The sequence below is a fragment of the Aquila chrysaetos genome, chromosome 5 (assembly GCF_900496995.4).
Source record: "Aquila chrysaetos chrysaetos chromosome 5, bAquChr1.4, whole genome shotgun sequence".
In the NCBI taxonomy this organism is placed as follows: Eukaryota; Metazoa; Chordata; class Aves; order Accipitriformes; family Accipitridae; genus Aquila; species Aquila chrysaetos.
In genome coordinates, this window is record NC_044008.1 from 69,050,372 (window position 1) to 69,071,232 (window position 20,861).

Genomic DNA, 20,861 nt, shown 5'->3' on the forward strand with positions numbered 1-20,861 from the left:
TGCAGGACCGGGATGGGTGCAGGACCGGGATGGGTGCAGGTCCGGGGTTAAATCTCCGGTGTCACAAGTGTCACCTGCAAGGCTCAGCTCTGGCAGAGGGACCTGTGGGCATGGTGCTGCGTTCACCCTGTCCCACGTCGGATGCTGTTAGCGGGATGCAGGCACCTGTGGGGATGGCCCAAGCGGGTTGTGTCACCCAGCTGCCACCCTGCCCTTCCAGGGATGGCTCCGGCTTTGTGCTGGCAGTGCACAGACCTGCGTCCTCTCCTTCCCGAAGTCCTGGTTTAGGATGCTTTCAGGTTAAAAACCTTTGGCTAAGTTTCTCCTACAAATAGGAGGCTGACGGTAGGGGCTTGCCTTGCAGAACTGGAAATATTAAAGGGACTGGCTCGAGCTGTGCTGTGCTGCCGTGGCTGTGGGTGCGCCTTGGGGGTGGATGCTGTGGGTAGGGGCTTGGATGCGGGATTATGCTGGGAATTGATGGGTTCCCATTGACTCTGCAGGGCTGGGGGCAGAACAGATGCGGCTGGGGTAGGATGCACTGTATGGGATGTGTATCCCAGCTTGGGATGCGAGATGGCAGTGGGGTTGTGATGGGATGCAAGGAACCTGCATGGAGCCCAAGGCACTTCTCCAACACCGATGCTGGCCTGGATGCGTTAGTAGTGCAAAGCTGGACTAACATCTGCCTCCCAACCCAGTCCTCCCACATCACCCTCACTCCCCCAGCCCAGCTGCTGGCGGGCTCTTCCCTGCAGGAGGTGGCTGCACACCAGGAGCTGTCGGAGCGCGGTGCCTTGCATTTATCAACCTGCTTTCAGAGTCTCCTGCAAGAAAAGATGCCGGGGAAAGGTAATGGGGTGATGGAGAAGCTGGCTGAGCTCCCTCTCGTCAGGACTGCGCAGTGGATGAGGGACACGAGGGTCCCACGCTGGGGTACCGCCCCAGCGGTGTGAAGGAGGAGGATGAAGGAGGCGGGAAGGCAGCTTCATGCCTGAGTTATCCTCACACAGCCCAGAAAGCTGGACAAAGAGGACACAGCATCCCCGGAGAGGGTGGCACCGAGGGACTAAGGAAGTCAGAGGTTTCCAACGAGGAGGAAAAGTCCAGCTGCGCCCCGGGGGTTGTGGGCTTCATCTCGGGGTGCCATTGGTACTTCTGTTTCAACCCGGACCTTTGTAGCCATCAGGGCACTTTTTTTTTGAGTATAAAAAGGACTTTTGTTGTTTAAATGCACAAATAAGGTATTTTGATGATTGCAGAACAGCTCCCATAAGCTGCCTCCTGGCATGGTGGCCCAGACCCAGCAGCAAGTTGGATTTGGGAAATTGCTGCATTTTCCCCCAGAAAAATGTTGTGGGTTTTGTTTTTTAAGACACTGAAGGATTTTGCCAGGAAAACTGAAAACCTGGAGGAGAGCTCTCAGCGCAGCCGCTCACTCTGCAGCCTGAACTGCGAGCTGCTGGCCAGGGCTTTAGCTGGGTTTGACTCCCAAGGGCGAGGAGACATGGCTGGGGGTGGCATGTGTGTCACCACCGATCCTTGCCCTCTGCTGCTTGTCCCCACTGCAGACACCCTCCAGCTGTGCCCAGCTGAGCGCCAGACCTGGGTTTGTCTGTCTGTCCCACGTGTGGGGTTTGGGCTGTGATGGGGGTTAAATGTCCCATGGGATGGAGATGCTGGAGGATCACGGGTGCGATGGGGGAGCCGGGTATTGCCCTGGGGGGGATGTTGCTGTTGCCCCCTCCTTGTCCCACCTGGATGCCGGCAGCTCTGCTGGGGAACATTTTCCCCATGAAACATTACCGGGGCTGAAATAGAGACCCTCCAAGGGATCCAGACTGGGGAGCAGCCAGTCCCAGGAGGGGTAAATGAGGGCCCTGAGCTGCCGGGGGGGGGGGGTACTAATGGCACAGGAGTGGCTCAGGGTTTCTGTGCCAGCCCCAAGGCACCAGGTTCCCGGAAAGCTGGTCCCCCAAGCCCGGTCACACCCGACCATGAAGGCAACAGAAGGGGTTAAATGCAGCCGCTGCTGCTGTCAATGTTAAACCCAAAAGCCACCCTTTTGTTGCCCTGGGAAAAGGGTTTGAGGCAGCGAGGACCTGTTGCTAACCCTTAAGTCTCTCCTTGGGCGAGAAAGAGGCAGTGCTGCCAGAATCAGGCAGTGGTGGGCAGCTGGGGCTGCCTGAGCTGGGGGAGCAGGATGCGGCCAGCAGGTAACAGACAGAGGGGTGCAAGGTCCCACGTCCCCCATCGCCCCGAGCCCCCACACCGCAGCAGCCTCGGGGATTTGGCTGAGCTCTCCTGCAGAGACAGCGGGTGCTGCTTTTACAGGGATTAAAATGAAGCCCCCGATGCATTTTTTTTTTCCCTTTTCTCCATTTTTTGGCATCTATTGCAACCCCGAGGCGCCCTGAGGGCAGCCGCAGCACCCAGGCAGCGGGTGGCCAGGCTGCCTTGGGGACGGTGGACAGTGTGGGGAGGTCCTGCATCAGGCTGCTCATGGCTAACCACAAGCAGCAGGTTTTTAGGCAGGCTGAAACCTCTCTGGAAACAGCCTTTCCAGGCCCCAGCAGCCACAGGGATGCTGTTGCAGGTGGCTGCGGTGCCAGGTTGGGTGGCAGCCACCCGACAGCCCTAAATGACTTGCTTTTGGGTGGCCGTGTCCCCGAGTCAGGCATCTGCACCTGAGGAAGGCAGGAGGGCAGCGCCTGGGCACAGGCGCTGCTGGTACCCCGCACCGGCAGAGATGGGCAGATGCTCTTGTGGGGGTGATGCCCAGCGTTTTGATGGCTCTGAGCCGGGGCACGGGGATGTTCTGGAGCAGCTGCCCCTCATGGCAGAGCCTGAATTGGGCTCTAGCCCCTGCCAGGCCCTGCTGGGAGCCATGGTCCCTCTGCCCGCAGCCCGGCTGCTGCAGAGCACAGGCTGGTTTTGGGGCAGACTGGGCACCCAGCTGGGGGCAAGGAGACCCCAGCAGGGCCCCTGCCCGTCTTCCCCCTTCCTTTGCTTGATCTGCCCCCCCTCTCTCCCCCCAGTCTGGCTTGCTCTAAACCAGTGCTGCGGGATCAGCTGATGCTTTAATACTGGCCCTGGCGACAGCTGGAGGATGCTGCTGCCTGCGGGGGCTTTGCTCTGTGTCACCCCCCCTCCCTGTGACCGATGGGGACCCTGGGGCTGCCCTGAGCCGGCTGGGGGGCACCAGGGGTGGGCAGCTGGCCAGTCCCCACCAGTTCAGTTAGCAAAGGGCTAGAAAATATTTTTTTGGGGGGGGATGAGTCCAACCGCAGCCATTTGCACCCCTCCAGCTCTTCCTGGGGCTGGGGCGGCAGGCAGCGGTCGGGAAGGGGGGGGGGTGCCATTTTGCGGTGGGTTTTCCCTCCTGGGAAAGCAGGAGGGGGACGAAGGAGATGGGGGTCTTGCCCCCTGCCCTCCCCAGCGCTGGGGCCGGCCCAGGGTGCAAGGGGAGGAGGGCAGGTTTTGGCAGAGGAGGGCTGCCCGCCTTCACCCCCCCCCCCCCCTCCCCGCCCCGTCTCCCCGCCACCTCCCCGGGGCTGGCGGCCAGCCCCGAAGTTGCGGCGAGGCGGGAGGACACACGTCCTGTCCTTCCACCGCCCCCGTGCCTCCCCCCCCCCCCCCCCCGCTTTCCCGGTGCATCCATCCCCGCAGCCCTCCCCAACACCGCCGGCTCCTCCCGACCGTCCCGCCCGGGCAGCCCCTCCGGTCCCGGTACCGGGGAAGAGGAAGGAGGGAAGGGAAGGCGGAGGGGGGGGGGAGATGGCTGCCGGGGCCCGGCGGCTACCGAGACACCTGCTGCCACCGGGTCCCCCCCCCCTCCCCGTGCACACCCGCTCCGCTCCCGCTCCCTCCTTCCTCCGCTCCCGTCCCTGCCTCCAGCCGCCGCTGCAGAGACGCCGCCGCCGCCGCCGCCTCCAAGGACGAGCCGGGACCGACGGCGGTCGCTGGACACCCCCCCCCCTCCAGCCCCGCCAACCTCGATCCTGCCCCCGGGGGTTGAGGCGGAGGAGGAAAGGGCTGGGAAAAAACGAGCCCCCGGTGGGACGCGCAGCCCCGCCGGAGCCGCGGGGCATGTAGGCACCGAGCAGCGGCGGTCCCGTAAGTACCGGGCGGGTTGGGGGGGAACCGGACCCTTCGACGGGCTCTGCCGCCGCCCCGGCACCGCCGCTAGTAACTTTTAGGGGTGGGGGGGAGCTTGGGGTGTGTGGGGGGGGTTGCCTCGGCCATTTCCCTCTGCCCCAGCATCCCCATCCCCGAGAGCCCCCGCTCCCCGTCCCAGGCAGGGGATGGGAATGAGCCTTAATTCTGGGCGCTGTGCTGGGGGCTTTTTTTTTTGGGGGGGGGGGGGGGAGGCAGGAAAAGGAGAGGAGACCTCGCTGGGTGCCACCAGCCCCGTGTCCGTCCCCCCCCCCCCCCCAACACCACCTTGCGTAACCCAGCGGCAGGCAGGACACTTGGCGTTTATTTTTGGTTAATCCATATTCGACCTTTTTAAGCTGCGTTTTGGTGCGTGCGTGTGTGGGGCCATCGCCCCGGCCCGCAGCCCCCGGCCCGCAACTGTTGCTGTCGGAGGCGCGGGCAAGGAAGAGGAGGGTGATGCTGGGTGGTGGCAGATGAAGGTTGAAAGGAGACGGTGCTTGCCGAAGGTTGCCAGTGCTTCTCCCTCCCGAGTCATCTCCCCTGCATGGGAACAGGGATGGTGATGAGTTGGCTTTGGGGAGGTTTTGCTGCTTTCCCTCCTTTTAGGGGTCTTCTTGCTCCATAGGGGTGTCCCCCATCCAGGCAATGACAAGCCCTGGCACAAGCCAGTATCCTCTCCGGTGCCCCCCATCTTCCCAGCAAGGCTCCCGCCAGGTTCGGGTTCGTTCTGTCCTTTCCGTCCATCGGCCCCAGTTCATTCTCCCCTGGTGCAGGCTGCGCCTTCCCTGTGGTTTGGGGCTCGGGGGCTTTTTTTGAGGGATAAGGTTTCTCTTTCTTGAGTGATATTTTGCATTTGGGGATTTTATTTCTCCCTTTCCTGAGGTCAAAATATCTGCATGAGCTCTCCCCCTCTTGGAGCAGGGGAGGGAGGGATGGAGGGAGGGCAAAAAGGAGGTTTAAAATTAGGAGCAAACTTTCCCTGTTGCATTAAAATGACATTTTGGGGGTGGTGGGATGGAAGGGCTTGATCAGTGCCTTTAGCAGGAGGTTTCTGCGAGTGCTTGGTGTATCAGGTGAGGCTATGCCTAGGAAAGGGGTTAACCTGCTCAGAACCACCCCAAAGCAACAAAAAACAAGTGCCAAAGCCACTGAGCAGCTCTGTGGGTGTCCTCTGGTCCCCGGGGAGGCTACTGGGAGGTGGCATTGCCCTACCGGGGCTCCCGGCTGAGGCCACCTTCCTCCTACTCCAGCCCGGCCACCAGCCCTTTGCCCGGCTGGAAAACCTCCCTTTTGGGAAGGCCTTTTCCTGAAGGAGCAATTCCGCAGTGCTTGCTACAAAAGGTTGAAAAATGTAGATTTTTTTTTTAAAGTCCAGGGGGGCTTTGCTGTGTTGTGCTGAGCCCAAGAGCAGCCCCGGCTCTGGCAGTAGCACAGGGATGGGCTTGGTTCCTCTTCTGCTTCCACCACTTTCTTGCATTTGCCTTCCCCACCCTCATCCCCCCAAACCCCCACATTTTCCTGCATCCCTCTAGCTCGCTCCTGGAAAAAAATGGGCTAGAAGCGCATGGAGTCAGCTGGGCTGGAGGAGCTGGCTGCTCTTTGCATCCCAAATCCGGCCATTTTGGAGCAGCCCTGGCTCCGACCCACGCATGGAGCCCCTGCCAGCCGTGGGCTCGCTGGCCCTAAACCCCTCCATCCTCCTCCGCAGCCGCCAAGGGCTGCGGCGAGTGGCTCGGCTCCAGCCGGTGGCACCAGATTCCTGGGAAAGATGGAAATTCATTCCCCTGGTTGTCTCAGCAATGGCTGAACGACGTGATGTGCCCATGCCCACCTCTTCTCTGCCGTTGCCGTCGTGCTCCGGCTGCAAGGGACGGGGATGCTTTCCACCTGCGTCTTGGTCCAGTGGGAAACCAGTTTGCTTAAACCTGCCCCCAGTTGCAGCCGGGAGCGGAGCAACCCTTTTGGCGGCAGTGCTTCGCATCACGGGAGGGTTTTGCTGGCCTGTGCTTGGATTACTTGGTGCTAGAAGAGGGTCCCAAGCATGGGGAAAAGCTGGGTTGAGGAAGAGGAGGATAAGGGCCTGGGATGGGTAAGATGCCAGGGCTGGCACGAGCAAACCCGATCAGTCACCACGAGGGCCCAGAGTATATTTAAACGTCCTTGAGGAGGGCTCAGCCGGGCAGAGCTGCTGGGAGAGCGGCTCTGTTTGTTTTGGGTGGCGTGTTGCTCCCCTTCCTCTCTGCTCGGGTAGCTGATGCCGGATTCCTGGTGAATTATTTATCACGGGACTAAAAATACTCGGGAATTCGCAGTGAGGAGCAGGCGGCGCGGGCCACCCCGCCGCTGGGCTGGCCGTGCCGGAGAGTGGGACGCTGCCAGCATGGCATGACTCACCCGCCGCCCTCTCCGGCCAAGGGGCCCTGGCTGTGGCCATCGGTGTGGCGTCGTGGCTCCTGTGGCTCAGCCGGCTGCAATGTGGGGTGGTGGTGGGGATGCAGCCGGGCAAGGTGAACCCTCCTGGGTGCTGGTGGGTGCTGGGGGTGGATGATTCCCTGCCGAAACCCATCTGGCTGAGAGAGATGCTGCCTTGTGAGTATTGGTACCCGGCCAGGTGCCCGAGCTCTCCTGGTACCCATGGGGTGCAGGAGGGGGATGTCGGGCTCGTGTCCCCTGTTTCTGCGGAGGGGACAGCCCTGGTGCTCAAATCCGCACCGAGCAGCTCTTGCAGGATGCCCAGCCGGGCAGTCATTGCATTTATTTCCTGCGTTTTCAGTCCAACATGCCAGCAGCGCTTTCACAGCGTGCCGAGGGGTTGTCCCTCACTGCGGCACGGAGGGGCATTGGGGTGTGGGTCCCCAGGGCAGCCCAGACCCCAAAACCATCCAGGACTTGTCGAGGGGCTCCTACGGCTGTGCCGAGGATGCATTAAGCAACAGCAGCTTTTAATTGCAAGTGACGTTTCCGAGCACCAGCTGGCATCTTGCTGCATGGAGCGACACCGGCGCGAGGCTGGTGCCACCGCGGAGGGCTGCTTGTCCCCCTCCCCGCTGCCCGGTGTGGCACCGGGGCGATGGCCCTGGGGGGCAATGGGGCTTGGAGAGGCTCAGACGCCCCTGGCCGTAGGTCTCGCCACGGGGTGGTTTTTGCTGGTGGGCTCCGAGGAAGGGGTGAGCTCCAGCACAGGGGTCCATCGCCATGGGTAGGGACGTGTGCCCCCCCCCCCCCGGGGCACTGTCACCCCGCCACGCCTGCAGGCTGGGCACCCACAGTCAGTGGGGAATCAGGGACCTGGCAGGGGGAATGTGCCCAAATACCCCCCCAAAACCTGGCTTTGGGGTGCAGCCGGCAGAGATACAGTGTAGTGGGTGTCCCAGCCAGGCGGGCAATGCCAGGGGGGGATACGCACTGGGGGGGGTAAAGGCAGGAAGGGGGGGGGAAAGCTGAAGGATGGTGTCTAGGGGGGACAGTTGGAGATAAGGAGCCAGGTGAGTGCTTTGGTTGGGATTTGGGAAGCAGCAGTGAGGGGACTGGGGCAGGGCGATGGGCAGGGGGACAGGCAGGAGACCGGCTGCTCTGGTGACTGTGTGGTTTGCAAAATCCCAACATGGGGGTTGCAGAGCTGAACCCTCCCTCAAGGGCAAAGCCTTTAAATATTGAAGGTGGCTGTTAGCTGTGGAGAGAGGCGCCAGGGAGCTGCCAGCTCCTCCTGTCACCTCTTACTGCTGTCCCCATCCCTGGCCAAAGCACCGTAGCACTGATGGCTTTTGGAGACGGGATAGGGGTGGGAGGACAATGGGACTGGGAGGGGGACGGTGGTGGTGGGATGGGGACAGGGCGGGTGGTGGGAAGGGGGACCGGCTGGGAAGGATTAGTGATTGGTGGGACTTGGGACAAGGGACACGGCACTGGGTTATACGGTGGGTGGTGGGTACAGCCCTGTGGTTGTCCCTCCACCACATCCAGCCTCCAAAGGATGAGGGTCCCCCTCTCTCTCTGGGGTCAACCCACCCTGCTGCTGCCCCAGGGCAGTGGGGAGGGCTGGGGCGAGTGGGGCTGGGGGTCCTGGCGGGCAGCTGGATGCGAGGGGCTGTGTCCCATCCCGGCAGGGACGCGGTGGTGGACATGGGCAGAGCGCCGGCGCATGCTCTGCTACTGTCGATGGTGCTGGGCTGCTCGGCTGCCTTCACGGACCTCCTGCTGCCGGGCCCCGAGGAGCCAGTGGTCAACGTGGCCGTGGTGTTTGGGGGCACATCCTACCCCCTGCACATCCGCTCCCGCCTGAGTCCCCAGAGCTTCCTGGACATGCCCCTGGAGATCCACCCCATCACCGTCATCGTCAACAACACCAACCCCAGCACCCTCCTCACCCAGATCTGCGACATCCTCGCCAGCCACAAGATCCACGGCATCGTCTTCGAGGACAACGTCGGCACGGAGGCCGTAGCCCAGATCCTTGACTTCATCTCCTCCCAGACTCAGGTCCCTGTCATCAGCATCAGCGGGGGGTCTGCCGTGGTCCTGACCCCGAAGGTGAGGCATTCGCTGGGGGTTATTTCTGGGGGTGGTGGGAGAAATGAGAGATTATTAGAGAGAGGTAGATACGGGATGTGAAATGCTGGAGGGCAGAGGAGCTGCTGGGCTGCAGCACAGGGGCTTGCGGGCAGGAATGGGCAGTGGCTGCGGCAGCATGGCCAACCGGGATGGTGGGATGTGGAGGGGACTTCAAGGAGGGGTCCTGTTGATGGGACATGGGAGAGGACTTCAGTGCCCTGTGGAGGGACCTCCCCTGGTGTCCTGTTTGCCATCCCCTCCAGGCCGTGCCCACCATGGGGCTGGGGTCGTGGCGCCGGGGCTGCCAGGGCAGTGGCAGGGTCGGCATGTCCCCATCCTCCTCCTTCCCTGCCCCTCTGGGGCCGGATCCAGCCCTGAAATGCCCGGGCAGGCGGCTTGGAGAAGCCTCTCTCGACTGTGGCAGCAATCTCAGGTGCACCATGGGCCGAAACAGGATTTTTGGCTTCTCTGCTCCTCGCTGGCGTCAGACACTGTCACTGTCACTGTCACTGTCACCTGCCTGCCGAGAAACGCTGGCGGCAGGGCGAGCTGGAGCTGGGCTGGAGGGTGCTGGGCGGGCGGCGATGGGCTGCAGCGATGCTCCCGTCCCTCCTGGGGAGGAGATTTGGGTTATCTCCTCCTGGCTGCTCGTCTCACCCTGCCCAGCCTGGGTACCAGAGGGGTCCCGGCACTGGCTCCTTCCCACTGCAGCAGCCCCCGGGCTGGAGATCCTGCCGCTCCTTGGGGCGCTGGTTTCATGCTCTGCTTTCCCAGAGGTTTTGGAACCTAAACCCCCTGGATGGTATCTTGGCAGCCCTGCCTGCACTGACTGGTGCTCCCGGACCACCCTGAGCTACTGCTTACTGTGGGTGGGTGGCAGTGGGTGCAGTGGGCTCAGGTGGAGCCCCAAGCAACTGAAAAATAGCCATGGCTTTGCTGTGGTCTCAGTGTTTTTCTGCAGCTTTCTCCAGGGGTTGGGTATTTTGGGGGCAGTGGAGGGACCTGTCTGAAGGCTCGACCTCCTCCCACGGGTCCAAGGTCCCCAGCAGCTCCCGCTCCCCGGCTGGAACTCCCTGGGGCTCCCCCTCCAGCCGGACCTCCATCCTCACTGGAAAAACTACTTCTCTGGAGGTGGAGGGGGGTCTGGGTGGCAAAACCCTGCTGCCTGTCCGTGACCTTCTGCAAATGCCATTCGCTGAATCATTTAAGACAGAATCAGATCAATTAAGGTTTGCTAATGAGAGGCCAGATGGCTGGGGAGGTGGGGTGGGAGGGAAGGAGCCTTGTGGGCTCCGGCAGCAGGTAGTGTTGGAGCCGGGATGGGATTTACGCTCCTGGCAGAGCCCTTGCCCCCCTCCCTCTCCTAGTTTAAGGAGAAATTGTTGGTGTCCTTTGGAGGGTGGATGAATTTTTGGTCAACAAGCTGAGAAATGGAGGAGAGGCTGCAGGGCTTGACCCTTTGTGTGGGATGAGGTTCCTTGGAGACCACTAGTAGACCAGTCCAATTTTGGGTGTCTCCAGCCCATGGACCATGCAAGTTCATGGCTCTCTTGAACGCTTCATGATGCAAATTCAAGGTGGCTTGCATGGGTGCAAGAGACCTGGACCATGGTACTGGAGCAGGCCCTGATCCCTTTTCCTCCCGCAGGAGCCCGGATCGGCTTTCCTACAGTTGGGTGTCTCCATCGAGCAGCAAATCCAGGTGATCTTCAAGGTGTTGGAGGAATACGACTGGGGCTCCTTCGCTGTCATCACCAGCCTCTACCCGGGCTACAACATCTTCCTGGACGTCATCCGCTCCTTCACGGATGCCAGCTACTTTGGCTGGGAGCTGCAGGAGGTGATCACCTTCGAGATGAGCCAGGAGCGGAGCAGCTCCAGGACGCAGCGGCTCCTGCGACAGATCGATGCCCAGGTCCTCATCGTCTACTGCTCACGAGAGGAGGCCGAGTACCTCTTTGCCATGGCAGAGCAAGCTGGCCTCGTGGGGCCGGGCTATGTCTGGATCGTGCCCAGCCTGACGGTGGGCAACATGGAGGTGCCACCCGCCTCCTTCCCCGTTGGCCTCATCAGTGTGGTGACGGAGAGCTGGAAGCTGAGCCTGCGGCAGAAGGTGCGGGATGGGGTGGCCATCATTGCCATGGGGGCGGCCAGCTTCTTCCGGGCCCACGGCTACCTCCCAGAGGTAGGACGGGACTGCCGGGCCCCCCCCCGGGGCCATCACCGCCAACACCAGCTTCTACCGGTGAGGCTCGGGGACCACTGGGATGGGTGTGAAATGGAGGGGAATGGGGAAATGGAGAGGGAAGGGGCAGAGGAGGAGGAGGAGGATGGAGCTGGCAGGCAGGGGGAATGATGCTCACTGTGGGCTGCAGCTGGCGGTCGATGCCTCTTGGCTGGTTTTCTACTGGAGCATCTCCCCAGAGCAGCCCTTGCTTTTTCCCGTGCTTCTCTGCAACCCAGGACCCACAGGGGTCTCGGGGGGGGGGGGGTTCAAAGCTCTGTTTTGCAGGGCAGACATGGCACCTCAGGGCTGCTGTGGCAGTCTGTGCATCCTGAACCCTGCAGTGCTCCATCCTCAGTGTCTCCTTGCTGGCAGGGCTTTCTCCAGCTCCCCGCTGCCCCTTGCACAGGGGCTAAACCTGGTCCCCAGCTCTCAGCCCCACGTCTCTTCGTGGGACCCGTGGCAGCCCAGCTGGGGCCAGAGGAGGAGGAGGAGGAGGAGGGCTGTACGGGGCTGGGCTGCACAGCCAGGGGCTTACAGGCACTGTGTCCCACCAGACACCTCCTCAACGTGACGTGGGAGCACAGGGACTTCTCCTTCAATGAAGGCGGCTACCTGATCAGACCCACCATGGTGGTGATCTCGCTCAACCAGCACCGGCTCTGGGAGATGGTAGGACCCTTGGATCCCATGGGATGGGTACACCGGTGGGGTGGCCGGGCAGGGTGAGCCTGGGACAATGCACAGGTTGGGGTCCCACCCTGGGGCAGGTTGTCCCATGCAAAACCCATGGCTGATACCAAAAGGCCCATGGTGGGGCTTCACAGCAATTCCCGGCACCAAAGGTCTGCCAAGAACTGGGTTTTTTTCCCCTGCAATTTCGCTGACAAGTCCCAAAAGAGGCAAAAATGCAGCTGCCCACCTCTGGAGAAGAGCAGCCAAACACCTAGACCTGAAACAAGCTGTGCAGAGGGGCATTTTTTCTAGTTTAAAAGTATTTTGGGTGAAGTTTGGCCAGGTTTGTGCTCACCCAAGCCTGGTGCTTGGGGCCCAGGAAGAAACACCTTGCCCTGTGGTCAGTGGGTGTGTGGGGAAAAGGATGCTGAGATGGGACTCACCATGGCTGAGCTCCAGCCTGACGATGGTCCAGAAGAAACGAGCCCCAAAGGCGTGGGGAGGATGGACGTGGGACCCCGTGTGACCCACAGAGCCCCTCGCCGGGGTGACGGTGGGCTCTCCCTCGGGGGCAGGTGGGCAAGTGGGACAAAGGCATCATCCACATGAAGTACCCGGTATGGCCCCGCTACGGCTCCTTCCTGCAGCCTGTGGCTGATAACCGCCACCTGACAGTGGCCACACTGGAGGAGAGACCCTTCGTCATCGTGGAGAACACGGACCCCAGCACCGGGGTCTGCGTGCGCAACACCGTGCCCTGCCGCAAACAGACCAACTCCTCCCAGAGGTGAGCAGCGAGGATGGAGCTCGGCAATTTTGGCCATCTCTCACCGGGCACGTGATGTCCAGGGAGCATCAGGGTTCTCGGAGCTTCTTTGGTTGGTCCAACCCATTTTTCCTGGTGCGGTTTCAGTGGCGATGGCCTCGTGGATCCCTACACCAAGCTGTGCTGCAAGGGCTTCTGCATCGACATCCTAAAGAAGCTGGCCAAGGCGGTGAAGTTCTCCTACGACCTCTACCTGGTCACCAACGGCAAACACGGCAAGATCGTCCGCGGGGTCTGGAACGGCATGATTGGTGAGGTAGGGGTGGGCATGGCTCGGACCCCACCTTCAGCCCTCTCTGGGGAGCACCGCTCACTCGGGGCATGTCCTGACCTGGGGCTTTCCTGCCGGAGACGGGGTCAGGGTGTCTGCGGTGGGACGCTGGGCAGGGGACAGGGGAGGAGGAGAACGGGGAAGGAGTCAGCTGAACATTTACGACCCCACAGCTGGTTGTGTTTGTGTCACTGGTCATTTATTTAAGGTAATATTTAAAAAAAAAAAAAGACAAAAGTTAAGGTTGGAAATGCCGGAGACGAGGAAATGCCTGGGGAAGGTGGTCTGGGTCCCTCTGTCTGTCCATCTGCCCATCCTGAGACCATCTGCCCCTTCCCCAGGTGTACTACAAGCGTGCGGACATGGCCATCGGCTCGTTAACCATTAACGAAGAACGTTCCGAGATCATCGACTTCTCCGTCCCTTTCGTGGAGACGGGCATCAGCGTCATGGTGTCCCGCAGCAACGGCACCGTCTCCCCCTCCGCCTTCCTGGGTGAGCCGTGTGTCCCACCGTCTGTCTGTCTGTCTGTGGATTCATCCCATGCTTCCGACAAAGGCAAATTAGAAATATTGTCCGGTTTTAATAACTTTTAAGAAAAAAAAGCCTAAGTCATAAGGGAAGGAGATTGTGCTGCCAGCTTTGGAGCTTCCTCCTCCCCTCGCCTGAATAATCCTTTTATTATGGAGACGGAGGCTGGGAGGTTTCCTCCTCTTCATTACTTGTGTGGAGGAGGGAGGATGGGGACGTGGCGGGAGACAAGGTGGGGATTTGCCAGCTCTGAGCTCTGCTCTGGGGACCCCTTCTCTGCCACCGTCACCAGAGCCCGTGGTTAAGCCAGGTGTAGGAAACTGCCGGTGCTAAAAGTTTTATTTAATGAGTTTTTAAAAAAGACAAAGCTGCAGCCTAGGAAGGCGAGGAGACCGGCCAAGGTCATCACGAAATTCAGCCTGAGCGCTTAGGCAGGGCTCTCGGCTCTCGGCAAGGGCACAGCGTCAGCGGCCCGGCTCGGCTGGAGCCGGGCTCCCACGCGGGGAGGGTGTGAGTGGGTGCGGGTGGGTGTGGGTGCCAGGGATGCCGTGGGGTGTGGGACGCTGCCAGCCTGGGCACATCTTCTCCCTCCTGTCCCCCCCCATACCATGGGGCCCACCCTGCCCCCCGCAAAACCGGGGTCACCTTCACCGGCCCTGGGGACAGACGGAGCATCCCACCCCGGTTCGGCAGGGCCAGGGTCCGCGGTCCCCGTGCCTCCCACGCTAATGAGCCGCATCCCCATCAGGGGAGGCCTCTCCTCCCTGACAGCGAAGGACGCGCTGACAAATGGACCTCGGCGGCCGCCTGGTGAGGGCTCAGCTGCATCCCCACTGCTCCCGCCGCCCCATCCCGGCTCATCCCGGGAAGGCAGGGGCTCGTCGCCCACCCCCAGCTCCCGGGGGGCTCTGCCAGGGGCTGAGTGGGGTCGGAAGGCTGGTCCTGTGCCCCATGGCCAGAGCCATCACAGGGGACAATCTGCGATCCTGTGGGAAACCCTCCTGCCGATGACCCTGGAGATGGGCAGCACCTGATTAGCATCTCCCTGTTGATGAAAGCCTGACTTTGTTTAAGCGGGGAAGCACGGCTGCATCCCCCCATCTCACAGCATCCCCATTCCCTCCCGATTCCCCGTGGATCTGCTCGGATGCAGCGCTGCCAGCCCCCGTCTCCTCTCCGAGGAGAGGCAATATTCAGGAGGATGAGACCCTTCCATTGGGGAGGGCTCCTGGGGGTCCCCAAGGGGCCGTGGGGTGTCCCGGGGGACTGACGGAGTCCCGCTTGCCTTGCAGAGCCTTACAGCCCGGCCGTGTGGGTCATGATGTTCGTGATGTGTCTCACCGTGGTGGCCGTCACCGTCTTCGTGTTCGAGTATTTCAGCCCCGTTGGCTACAACCAGAACCTCACCAGCGGCAAGAGTGAGTTGGGGGAGGCGGGAGCTGGGGGGGGGACACACACGTCCCTGGCCAGGTTGACAGCTGTCCCCTCTGTCCCCTGTCCCCGCAGGGCCGGGAGGTCCCTCCTTCACCATCGGCAAGTCGGTGTGGCTGCTGTGGGCTCTGGTCTTCAATAACTCGGTGCCCATTGAGAACCCCAAGGGCACCACCAGCAAGATCATGGTGCTCATCTGGGCCTTCTTCGCCGTCATCTTCCTCGCCAGCTACACCGCCAACCTGGCCGCCTTCATGATCCAGGAGGAGTACGTCGACACCGTCTCGGGGCTGAGTGACAGGAAGGTGGGGCTGAGGATTGGGCTGGGATCCCTAAAAAGTAATAAGGTTTTTGGGGTGGGGAGAACTTGCGGGGGCTGCACGTCACTGCCGGCCGACTGGGCATAGGTGGCTGGATGGAGGACTGGCTGTGGGGAGCGGGGACACATGCTGGGGACACAGCAGGGGACATGGACGCCATGTGATGCCACTCCCTGGGGGTCCCCATTGCAGTTTCAGAAGCCACAGGAGCAGTACCCCCCTTTCCGCTTCGGCACCGTCCCCAATGGCAGCACCGAGAGGAACATCCGCAGCAACTACCCCGACATGCACACCCACATGGTGAAGTACAACCAGCGCTCCGTGGAGGATGCCCTCACCAGCCTCAAAATGGGGTACGGCTCCCAGAGCTGGCATACAGCTCCTCCAAATGGGATACAGGACCCCGAAATGAACTAGGGCTCCCTGGGATGGGGTACAGTGCCTCTCAGGTGGGGTAGAGTTTCCTCAGCTGGGGTCCAGCCCCCCCACAAGTGAGATATGGGCTCCCCAGGCTGGGTACAGCTCTCCCAGGTGGGCTATGGCACTGTACGGCTTCCCGGCATGAGGTATGCCCCCCCCCCCCCAACCAGGGTACAACCCCCTGCAGGTGGGGTACAGCTCCATACAGCACCCCCCAAAAGGGATGCCACCCCCCCAGATGGGGTATGGCTCCCCCAGATGGGATACAGCCCTCCCAGGTTGGGTGCTTCTCCTCCAAGTGGGGTTATAGCTCTCCAAGATGGGGCAGAGACCCCCCAAAGAGGACACAACCCCCTCCAGATGGGCTACAGTTATCCAAAAGGGGTAGAGCTTTCCCAAAACAGGTAAAGCCCCCCCCCCAAAAGGGCTGCCAGCCCCCCCCCCTCACCCTCCCTCCCGTCGGTGGGGCAGGAAGCTGGACGCCTTCATCTACGACGCGGCGGTGCTGAACTACATGGCGCGGAAAGAGGAGGGCTGCAAGCTGGTGACCATCGGCTCCGGCAAGGTCTTCGCTTCCACCGGCTACGGCATCGCCCTGCAGCGCGGCTCCCGCTGGAAGCGGGCCATCGACCTGGCCCTGCTCCAGCTCCTGGGCGACGGTGGGTGCCCGAGTGTCCTGGTTTCGGCTGGGATAGAATTAATTTTCTTTCTAGTAGCTGGTATAGTGTTCTGTCTTGGATTCAGTAGGAGAAGAATGTTGATAACACTGATGTTTTCAGTTGTTGCTAAGCTTCTTGTTAGCCCTGTCCCCATCCTCACTCCACCCCTGCCCTGCAAATTAACCCAGGGACCAGGATTTTGGTTCCCAGATGCTGTGCAGCCTCCACAGCTCCTTGCAGGATGTCACCGAGGGGCTTCTCCACCAGTTCCTTTCAGGGGATGTTAAATACAGCAGCATCTCTCCAGCTGGGTGTTGGGGAGTGTCATTCCTTCTGGGGTCCCTCCTCTTCCTGCAGGCTGTAAAATCCCGGAGATGGCCGTGAACAAAATCTGAGGGTCAGGAGGAGGAGCCTAGGAAGGGGACAGTGAGCATGGCTGGCTGGCACATGGGTGGGGGACAGAGACAGAAGAGGGCTCTGGAGAAGGACAAGTGACTGGTGGGATGCTCAGGCCAAGGGCAACAGCAAGGACTACGTGATAACAGCTCCAGGGACTTGGGGGTGGCTTTCCCCTCCTCCAGCCACGGTGCGGTGGGGACGAGCAGGGGCTGTGCTTGGGGAGATGATGCCACGGGGGGGCATTTTCACCCCCCCCCCGTCCACCACTGTGCGTGTCTGGCCCCAGGCGAGACCCAGAAGCTGGAGACGGTTTGGCTGTCGGGGATCTGCCAGAATGAGAAGAACGAGGTGATGAGCAGCAAGTTGGACATCGACAACATGGCGGGGGTCTTCTACATGCTGCTGGTGGCCATGGGGCTGAGCCTGCTGGTCTTCGCCTGGGAGCACCTCGTCCACTGGAAGCTGCGTCACTCCGTCCCCAAGTCCCACAAGCTTGACTTTCTCCTGGCCATCAGCAGGGTGAGTGATGCTGCCGGGGGCTCTCGAGGGGCCCACATGTCCTCCCACGGTGTCACGGGGGTGGGCAAGGCTTGGTGGGCATCGTCCCTTTGACCCGCACGGGAGGGACTGGAGATGTTCGTGCTGATGGGAGCTCTTGGCTGGGGAGAAAAGCCAGGTTTTGGGGAAAAGGCTCAGCCCTGGGAATGACCCCACCTCTGTATTAACATCCCTGGGGAAAGGGGTGACGGAGGATGGTGTCACCCACCCTGGCAGTGCTGGGGATGCTGGGGAGGGGACATCGGTGCCGTCGAGGCATCTCAGCCTCAGCAGCGTCATCTGGGCTTGGCAGGGTGGGCTCACGGGTGCAGGACCCCCCTGACTTTGCTGATGGTGGGGCCCCCCCCTCTTTTCTCCGCAGGGCATCTACAGCTGCTTCAGTGGGGTGCAGACGCTGGCGAGCCCCGGGCGGGCACCCACGCCCGACGTCACCGCCAGCTCAGCCCAGGCCAACGTGCTGAAGATGCTGCAGGCGGCCAAGGAGATGGTGTCGACGGCCAGCGTGGGCGGCTCGCTGGAGCAGGCCACCCGCACCATCGAGGACTGGAGCAGCCGCAGCGATCGCCTCCAGACCAACTTCTCCCTGAGGACACCCCAGCTCGTGGTGCAGAACAGCACCGGTGCCCACCGGGCCCCCTCCTCCATCCCGGCTCCCGCCGAGAGACTGGGGAGAGCCTACGCTCCCAAGGGTGCTCCCCTGGGGCTGCCGCTGCCCCAGTCCATCCCCATGGACTCCCGGCTGCCCAGGGAGGAGAAGTGGAGAGGGGCCAACGAGCACGTCCCCCGCCTCCTCCACCCCCTGAAATTTCAGGGTGGCTGTGCAGGGGATGAAGCCCTCCCGGGTTTCCCCCACCTCCTGGTGAAGACCTCCCCGGGGGGGGGATTTTGGGGAGCAGGTGCTGGTGGGGAACCACATTGGGGCTCCCCTCCCACCCCCCACGTCTCCCAGGGACCTCCCGCCGCCGGACATCTACAGGGAGCACAAGCGGCCGGCGGGGCGGGGGGACCGGCTGCAAACCCCCCCCCTGCTCCAGGTGGACGGGGGACACGGGGGCTCGGGGACACTGCCCAGGCTGCTCTCGGCAGCGGAGAAGAGGCGGGAGGCGGTCAGCCCCTACCTGCCTCCATCCTGCCCTCGCGGAGCCTTCCCAAAAACCACCAGGACTTGCAGAGCCAGGGGGGAGCCTGTCCGGCCGGAGGTTGCGGTGATGGAGCGGGAGAAGCTGAGCTGGCGGGCGAGCTCGGTCAGGGCACCCGGGGAGCGGGGCGAGAAGCGACGTCCCGGGGGGCTGCGACGCTGCGGTCCTGCCCGCCCGCCCGCCCGCACCGACGTACCCGACCTCTTCCCCGAAGCCGAGGCCGGCTACGGCTGCGGTCCCCGCTGCCCCCAAGCCACCGGCCGGCCGGCACCACGCTCGCCCGCGGCCAGGCTGCCATCCTACCGGGAGGCTTGCCGGCAAAACCCCCGTGCCACCGCCACCGTGCCGGCGTGCACGCCGTACGCCTGCGTGAACTCGTATGCCAACCTCCCCCTCTACACGGGCCGCCTCTCGCGGGGGTCCCCGCCGCCCCGTGAGCACCCCGGGGTGCCGGCGGGCTGCGGCCGGGGGGCCGGGCGCTGGGACGGCGGCTGCAGAGACTGCGGGAGGCGCGGGGAGCCCTCCTTGCTACGGGCGGTGGGGACGGAGAGAAGGGACCCACTGGTGGCCCGTGGGGTGACGAGTCCTTGTGCCGGCGGGTCCTGGCGGCGGGTCTCCAGCCTGGAGTCGGAGGTGTGATGGGGGGCCGGGGGGTGTCCGCACCCCTCTGCCTGCCCTTTGCCCGGGTGTCCCTGCGGGCCAGCCGGCGGCTCCCGGCCGGGCTCCAGCCTCCCGGGGTCCTGCACCGCCGGCAGCGGGATGCTCCAAGCGGCTCGGCGGGTCCCGTGCGCTTTGGGGGGGGGTCAGAGGAGCGTGGTGGGGGCTGGCGCGCCCTGGCTCGGGCTGTCCCCACAGGCAGGGCTGGCATCGGGGTTGCCAAACTCATTGCCACCGTGCTGCCATCACGTTTTGGTTTCATTCAAGGGACTCGAAATGCCATGTCCAGGTCATTAAAGAGACATTTTCAACCGGCTGGGGACCATTTTTCCATCCTCTGGCGATGAGCCCGGGACTGCCTTTGGCTTTACCCCCGTCACGGGGATGCTTGTGGTCCTGTGCACCCCCCCCCCCCCCCCCGCTCCCATCCCATTACTGCTGAGGCCCGCCACAGGCTCGTCCCACCAGTGGCAGCCATGCAAAGGAAAATGGCAATTCATTAAACTGCGCTGAGGGATAATTACTTAGGAGTCATCAGCCTGTGCGGAGGCTGAGGCTGAGCACTGAAGCCGGAGTTACTGCACCCTGCTCGGGTTTTGGGGTGCTGGGCACAGATGGCTGGAGCTCGGGTCACTGAGGGATGCCCCCACGGCTGCAAACCAGCAGCCCGGCAGGGAGCTGCAGCACGGCACGGCAGCCCTGGGAAGAAGCTGTGCTGTGGGGGAATGAGAAAGGGAAAAAATTCCTCCCACCTTCCCAGGGCTGATGGAACCATAAATCAGGCGCGATAGATGAGCCGGGTTTAATTCTTCTCTTGATGTACATGTCTAACACAGCCCCTTCCCTGCAGGGCTGGCGGGGGCACGGGCAGGGGCGGCCGTGATTCACAGGCAGCACCGGGCTGGGGAGACGGTTTTTGGGAAGCAGGACCCAAGGCCACCGGGGCCCCAGGACAGTGGCCATAGGTTTGCCGAGTGGTACCAGCCCCATCCCAGGGCAGCGCCGGGGCTAGGCAAAGCTGCCCATGGCGGGCTGGCAGGCTGTCCCAGGGAGATGCCAACCCTCAGCCCCTCTTCCCAGCTGGTTCAGCATCACCTGCCTGGATGCATGTCCCCCCCAAGAAGCTGCTCTAAAGCTCCGTTGTGTATTTTTTTTTTCCTATTCAAAAGCAGCTGTTAGGGTTGCTGGCAGCCACCGAGCAGCCGGGGCCAGTAACAGCGAGGGGACGATGGCAGGGGCTGCTCCGGGACACCCAGCCCTGCCTCGGGAGGGCTGCAAAGCCCCCGGGGAGTTCAGGAAGGACCTGGCCACGTGTGGCCCGGCGTTGAAAGCACTGGCAATGTCTGTCTGTCCATCCATCTGTCAATCCATCCACCCATCTGGCTGGGGTTAAATCCAGCCAGTGCCCCCACCCCCCACCCCAGCCCCCATCCCCCAGCCTGGCTGCCATCACACGCTGGTGCCAGCGCTTTAATTCCCTTTACTTATTTATCATCGCAATTGTCTCTTAATTGCTTTGGCAGCCCCTCCAAAGCCTTGTAGCGAGAGAGGGAGGTGCTGGTATATAAACACAGGCCATAAATAAATAAACCCGGTTGAAGGCAAGGGGATCCTTGCCAGGCTTCCCCAGGCGATGGCACTCATTTGCCCGGGGCAGGTCTCCCCAGCTGGGTGCCCCAGACACCCCCGGGGGGGTGACAGTCTGGTCCCCAAGAGGCTCCAATGTGGCCTGAGGAGCTTTCCCCCAAATTGTGGCTTTCTGGCATGTGGAAGCCAGCCCACACAGCTGCACCTGCGGGTCAGGGTCAAGCCTGAGCCAGGGTTGGGGCTGTGAGAACAAAAAGGAGCGGAAAAGGGAAAAAAAAAAAAAAATCAAAAATCCCCAGCCCACATTTTAAATTAATTAGTGATGTCCCCGGTGACTCAGCAGAGGCCAAATGGATTTGCTTCATGTTTTATTGAAGGGCTTTGCTGCAGGAGGCTGAGGGCGGTGAGGGACGGGGGGACGGGGGTGCTGTGGGTGCTCCCAGGGGAGGTGGCCC

At 62.3% G+C, this 20,861-nt stretch overlaps 1 protein-coding gene across 1 annotated transcript; it reads left to right on the top strand.

Annotated features, from left to right (window-relative positions):
• Nucleotides 1-771: 771 nt before the first annotated feature.
• Nucleotides 772-19,133, top strand: GRIN2C (glutamate ionotropic receptor NMDA type subunit 2C). Its single transcript, XM_030013034.2, is given in 15 exon segments — nt 772-852; nt 8,265-8,688; nt 10,358-10,915; nt 10,917-10,954; nt 11,491-11,605; nt 12,184-12,395; nt 12,522-12,690; nt 13,047-13,200; nt 14,529-14,654; nt 14,743-14,972; nt 15,180-15,340; nt 15,879-16,066; nt 16,752-16,984; nt 17,385-17,897; nt 17,899-19,133. Coding segments are annotated over 14 exon segments (4,008 nt in total). The 5' UTR covers nt 772-852; nt 8,265-8,280; the 3' UTR covers nt 18,802-19,133.
• Nucleotides 19,134-20,861: the final 1,728 nt, after the last annotated feature.